This window comes from Lissotriton helveticus, chromosome 9, assembly GCF_964261635.1.
Source record: "Lissotriton helveticus chromosome 9, aLisHel1.1, whole genome shotgun sequence".
NCBI lineage: Eukaryota > Metazoa > Chordata > Amphibia > Caudata > Salamandridae > Lissotriton > Lissotriton helveticus.
This window is the reverse complement of record NC_136070.1, coordinates 465,383,351-465,389,712: the sequence shown is the minus strand read 5'-3', so window position 1 is coordinate 465,389,712 and position 6,362 is coordinate 465,383,351. Positions and strand designations below refer to the sequence as shown.

The window sequence follows — 6,362 nt, the reverse complement described above, 5'->3', positions numbered from 1 at the left end:
CAAGAAGTTGATGTACAGGAAGAGGATGAAGTAAAACACACTTTGTTGAAAGAAGTTAATACAATGGACATTTTAGAAGAACAAGATACTTTGAGTGTCCAGCCGGAAAAAGTTGAATTCTCCTTAGAAGATTGTTTGGCTATGAAAGAAGATGAAGATAGTGGATCTATAGCAGATACTACCAGCACTGCCACTCAACAAGAGCCACCTACTGAGGCGCAAGTGTCAGTGAATGCTATGATAAGCACAATAAAAGTGGAAGATGTGCAGCTGGAAGATAAAGATCAAATGACTGGTGGAAAAATTGCAGCTGATTATATATCAACTGATAGTAGTGTGCCAGGCAAAGGTGATGTGTGTGATATTTCAACAACCGAGGATTCCATCAATGACTTGGACAAAGGGGACGTTCTTAAACAAGTTGATGATTTAATGGAAAATATAGAATCTCAAGAAGATGTTACAGAGTCCTCCAGAGATTCTGAGCTTCTAAAATATGACATTTCATTAAAACCTCACAAACGTACATTACCATCATTCGGAATAACTTCTTTGCAAATAGTGGACAATGCGGAAGCTCCTGAGAAAAGCAAGGAAGATGAATTCTCACCTTCTCCTGAGGATAATGTGAAAAAAGTTCTAGAGACTGAAATGTCATCTCCAGATATCGAAACAGCATTGGAGATACATGTAGAAACTGAAGTGAAGGCAAAAAAGAACAAAAAGAAAACATTTAGAATGAAAAAGTCAACCATTGAAAAAGTTGTAACAAAAGAAAGTAGTCGAGAACCACCAATATCTTTGCCAAAGGAAAGAAAAGCTGAACTGACAAAAACTGAAGAGCTGAAAGAAAATGATGTACAGGATAGTGTAACTGGTGCAGGAATTAATGATTTGATTGAAGAAGTTAATGCAACTGAACTTCTGAAAGTACCAGATACTGTGCACTTCCAGACGATAAAAGTTGAATTCTCCATAGAAGATTGTTTGGCTATGAAAGAAGATGTAGATAGTGGATCTATAGCAGACACTACCAGCAATGCCACTGAACAAGAGCCACCTACTGAGGTGCATGTGTCAGAGAATGCTATAATAAGCACAATAAAAGTGGAAGATGTGCAGCTGGAAGATAAAGATCAAATGACTGGCGGAAAAATTGCAGCTGATGATATATCAACTGATAGTAGTGTGCCAGGCAAAGGTGATGTGCCTGATCTTTCAACAACCGAGGATTCCATCAATGACTTGGACAAAGGGGAGCAGGGTATTTCTCTTAGTGATGCAGAATTAACTGTATTGAGGTCCAGTGTACAAGAGCTAGAAACTGCAATCACCATTCCAGAAGAAAAAACAGACTCAGAATTTCATGGCATGCTTACTGAAGCAACAACTGTTGATGCTTTAACTGAGACAGCAGCTAAACTAACCAAAACATCCAAAATGGAGATTGGCATTTCATCTCTAAAAATGGAAGAACTTGAGAAAGCGCACATTGAAACAACATATGATGAGATTGAAACAACTGCCATAGATATTAAAATATCAAAGGACGTTCTTAAACAAGTTGATGCATTAATGGAAAATATAGAATCTCAAGAAGGTGTTACAGAGTCCTCCAGAGATTCTGAGCTTCTAGAATATGACATTTCATTAAAATCTCACAAACGTACATTACCATCATTCGGAATAACTTCTTTGCAAATACTGGACAATGCGGAAGCTTCTGATGAAAGCAAAGAAGAGCTTAAGGAAGTCTCACCATCTCCTGAGGATAATGTGAATAAAGTTCTAGAGACTGAAATGTCATCTCCAGATATCGAAACAGCATTGGAGAAACATGTAGGAACTGAAGTGAAGGCAAAAAAGAACAAAAAGAAAATAATTAGAATGAAAAAGTCAACCATTGAAAAAGTTGTAACAAAAGAAAAGATTCGAGAAGCACCAATATCTTTGCCAAAGGAAGGAAAAGCTCAACTGACGAAAACTGAAGAGCTGAAAGAAAATGATGTACAGGATAGTGTAAATGGTGCAGGAATTAACAATTTGATTGAAGAAGTTTATGCAACTGAACCTCTGAAAGTACCAGATACTGTGCACTTCCAGACGATAAAAGTTGAATTCTCCTTAGAAGATTGTTTGTCTATGAAAGAAAATGTAGATAGTGGATCTATGTCTGATACTACCAGCACTGACACTCCACAAGAGCAGTCTACTGAGGAGCATGTGTCAGAGAATGCTATACTAAGCTCAATAAAAGAGGAAGATGTGCAGCTAGAAGATAAAGATCAAATGACTGGCGGAAAAATTGCACTTGATGATATATCAACTGATAGTAGTGTGCCAGGCAAAGGTGATGTGCGTGATCTTTCGACAACCGAGGATTCCATCAATGACTTGTACAAAGGGGAGAAAGGTATTTCTCTTAGTGATGCAGAATTAACTGTTTTGAGGTCCAGTGTACAAGAGCTAGAAACTGCAATCACCATTCCAGAAGAAAAAACAGACTCAGCATTTCAGGGGGTGTTAACTGAAGCAACAACTGTTGATGCTTTATCTGAGACAGCGGCTAAACTAATCAAAACATCAAAGATGGAAACTGTCATTCCATCTCTAAAAATAGAACTTGACAAAACGCGCATTGAAACACCACATGACGACATTGAAACTTCTTCTATAGACATTAAAATATCAAAGGAAGTTTGCAAACAAGTTGATGCATTGATGGAAAATATTGAATCTCAAGGAGATGTTACAAAGTCCTCCACAGAATCTGAGCTTCTAGAATATGACATATCATTAAAACCTCACAACCTTACATTATCATCATTCAGAATAACTTCTTCGCAAATACTGGAGGATGTGGAAGCTCTGGAGGACAGTAAGGAGCAGCAAAAGGAATTCTCACCTTCTCCTGAGGAAAATGTGAATAAAGTTTTAGAGACTGAAATGTCATCTCCAGATATCGAAACAACTTTGGAGAAACATGTAGAAACTGAAGTGAAGGCAACAAAGAGCAAAAAGAAAACAATTAGAATGGAAAGGTCAACAATTGAAAAAGTTGTAACAAAAGGACGGAGTCGAGAAGCACCAATATCTTTGCCAAAGGAAGGAAAAGTTGAATTGGCAAAAACTGAAGAGCTGAAAGAAGTTGTTGTACAGGATAGTGTAAATGATGCAGGAATGAACATTTTGATTGAAGAAGTTAATGCAACAGATATTCTGAAAGTACCAGATACTTTGTATATCCAGACGGTAAAAGTTGAATTCTCCTTAGATGATTGTTTGGCTATAAAAGAAGATGTAGATAGTGTATCTATGGCAGATACTACCAGAACTGCCACTCAACAAGAGTCGCCTACTGAGAAGCATGTGTCAGAGAATGCTATAATAAGCACAATAAAAGTGGAAGAAGTGCAGCTAGAAGATAAAGATCAAATGACTGGCGGGAAAATTGCAAATGATGACATATCAACTGACACTAGTGTGCCAGGCAAAGGTGATATGTGTGATCTTTCCACAACTGAGGATCCCATCAATAACTTGGACACATGGGAGAAAGGTATTTCTCTTTGTGATGCAGAATTAACTAAAATGAGCCCCAATGTACAAGAGCTAGAAGCTGCAATCTACATTCCAGAAGAAAAAACAGACTCAGAATGTCATGGTATGTTTATCAAAGCAGCAACTGTTGATTCTTTGTCTGAGATAGTGGCGAAACTAACCACAATATCAAAGATAGAAACTGGCATTCCATCTCTAAAAATGGTAGAACTTGAAAAAGCTCACATTGAAACACCCGATGATAAAATTGGAACAACTTTCATGGACATCAAAATATCAGAACAAATTCTTAAACAAGTTGATGACAAGATGGGAAATATAGATATTCCAGGAGGCATTACAGAGCACTCCAGGGAAACTGAGATTCTAGAATTTGACAGTTCAGTGAAACTACACAAATTTAAATTGCCATCATTTGGAATAATTTCTTCGCAAATACTGGAGGATACGGAAGCTCTGAAAGAAAGCAAGGAAGAGGAAAAGAAATTCTTACCTTTACCTCTGGATATTGTAAACATAGATGTTGAAATGTCATGTTCAGATATCAAAACACCTTTTATGAAATCTGTAGAAACTGTAGTGAAGGTAACAAAGGACAAAAATAAATCAATTATAACGAAAAGGTCCACTGTTGAAAAAGTTGTAACAAAGGAAAAGAGTGGAGAAGTAACAGTATCTTTGTCAAAGGAAGAAGTTGAATTGACAAAACCCGAAGAGTTACAAGAAGTTGATGTACAGGAAGAGGATGAAGTAAAACACACTTTGTTGAAAGAAGTTAATACAATGGACATTTTAGAAGAACAAGATATTTTGAGCGTCCAGCCGGAAAAAGTTGAATTCTCCTTAGAAGATTGTTTGGCTATGAAAGAAGATGTAGATAGTGGATCTATAGCAGATACTACCAGCACTGCCACTCAACAAGAACCACCTACTGAGGCGCAAGTGTCAGTGAATGCTATAATAAGCACAATAAAAGTGGAAGATGTGCAGCTGGAAGATAAAGATCAAATGACTGGTGGAAAAATTACAGCTGATGATATATCAACTGATAGTAGTGTGCCAGGCAAAGGTGATGTGTGTGATCTTTCAACAACCGAGGATTCCATCAATGACGTGGACAAAGGGGACGTTCTTAAACAAGTTGATGCATTAATGGAAAATATAGAATCTCAAGAAGATGTTACAGAGTCCTCCAGAGATTCTGAGCTTCTAGAATATGGCATTTCATTAAAACCTCACAAACGTACATTACCATCATTCGGAATAACTTCTTTGCAAATACTGGACAATGCGGAAGCTCCTGAAGAAAGCAAGGAAGAGCTAAAGGAATTCTCACTTTCTCCTGAGGATAATGTGAAAAAAGTTCTAGAGACTGAAATGTCATCTCCAGATATCGAAACAGCATTGGAGAAACATGTAGAAACTGAAGTGAAGGCAAAAAAGAACAAAAAGAAAACATTTAGAATGAAAAAGTCAACCATTGAAAAAGTTGTAACAAAAGAAAGGATTAGAGAGGCACCAATATCTTTGCCAAAGGAAGGAAAAGCTGAACTGACAAAAACTGAAGAGTTGAAAGAAAATGATGTACAGGATAGTGTAAATGGTGCAGGAATTAACGATTTGATTGAAGAAGTTAATGCAACTGAACTTCTGAAAGTACCAGATACTGTGCACTTCCAGACGATAAAAGTTGAATTCTCCTTAGAAGATTGTTTGGCTATGAAAGAAGATGTAGGTAGTGGATCTATAGCAGACACTTCCAGCAATGCCTCTGAACAAGAGCCACCTATTGAGGCGCATGTTTCAGAGAATGCTATAATAAGCACAATAAAAGTGGAAGATGTGCAGCTGGAAGATAAAGATCAAATGACTGGCGGAAAAATTGCAGCTGATGATATATCAACTGATAGTAGTGTGCCAGTCAAAGGTGATGTGTGTGATCTTTCAACAACCGAGGAGTCCATCAATGACTTGGACAAAGGGGAGAAGGGTGTTTCTCTTAGTGATGCAGAATTAACTGTATTGAGGTCCAGCGTACAAGAGCTAGAAACTGCGATCTACATTCCAGAAGAAAAACCAGACTCAGAATGTCATGATATGTTTATCAAAGCAGCAACTGTTGATTCTTTGTCTGAGATAGTGGCGAAACTAACCACAATATCAAAGATGGAAACTGGCATTCCATCTCTAAAAATGGTAGAACTTGATAAAGCTCACATTGAAACACCTGATGATGAAATTGGAACAACTTTCATGGACATCAAAATATCAGAACAAATTCTTAAACAAGTTGATGACAAGATGGGAAATATAGATATTCCAGGAGGCATTACAGAGCACTCCAGGGAAACTAAGATTCTAAAAATTGATAGTTCAGTGAAACTACACAAATTTAAATTGCCATCATTTAGAATAATTTCTTCGCAAATACTGGAGGATACGGAAGCTCTGAAAGAAAGCGAGGAAAAGGAATTCTCACCTTCTCCTGAGGATAATGTGAAAAAAGTTCTAGAGACTGAAATGTCATCTCCAGATATCGAAACAGCATTGGAGAAACATGTAGAAACTGAAGTGAAGGCAAAAAAGAACAAAAAGAAAACATTTAGAATGAAAAAGTCAACCATTGAAAAAGTTGTAACAAAAGAAAGTAGTCGAGAAGCACCAATATCTTTGCCAAAGGAAAGAAAAGCTGAACTGACAAAAACTGAAGAGCTGAAAGAAAATGATGTACAGGATAGCGTAACTGGTGCCGGAATTAACGATTTGATGGAAGAAGTTAATGCGACTGAACTTCTGAAAGT

General features: G+C 37.2%; 1 protein-coding gene across 1 annotated transcript in view; it reads left to right on the top strand.

Moving 5' to 3' along the window:
* AHNAK2 (AHNAK nucleoprotein 2) overlaps positions 1–6,050 on the top strand; it is a 432,971-nt gene extending 426,921 nt beyond the window's left edge. The window contains exons 9-11 of the mRNA XM_078662300.1: positions 56–408; positions 1,261–5,850; positions 5,973–6,050. Coding sequence (XP_078518426.1) covers positions 56–408; positions 1,261–5,850; positions 5,973–6,050 — 5,021 coding nt within the window. The remainder of the gene's footprint in view (positions 1–55; positions 409–1,260; positions 5,851–5,972) is intronic.
* Positions 6,051–6,362: the final 312 nt, after the last annotated feature.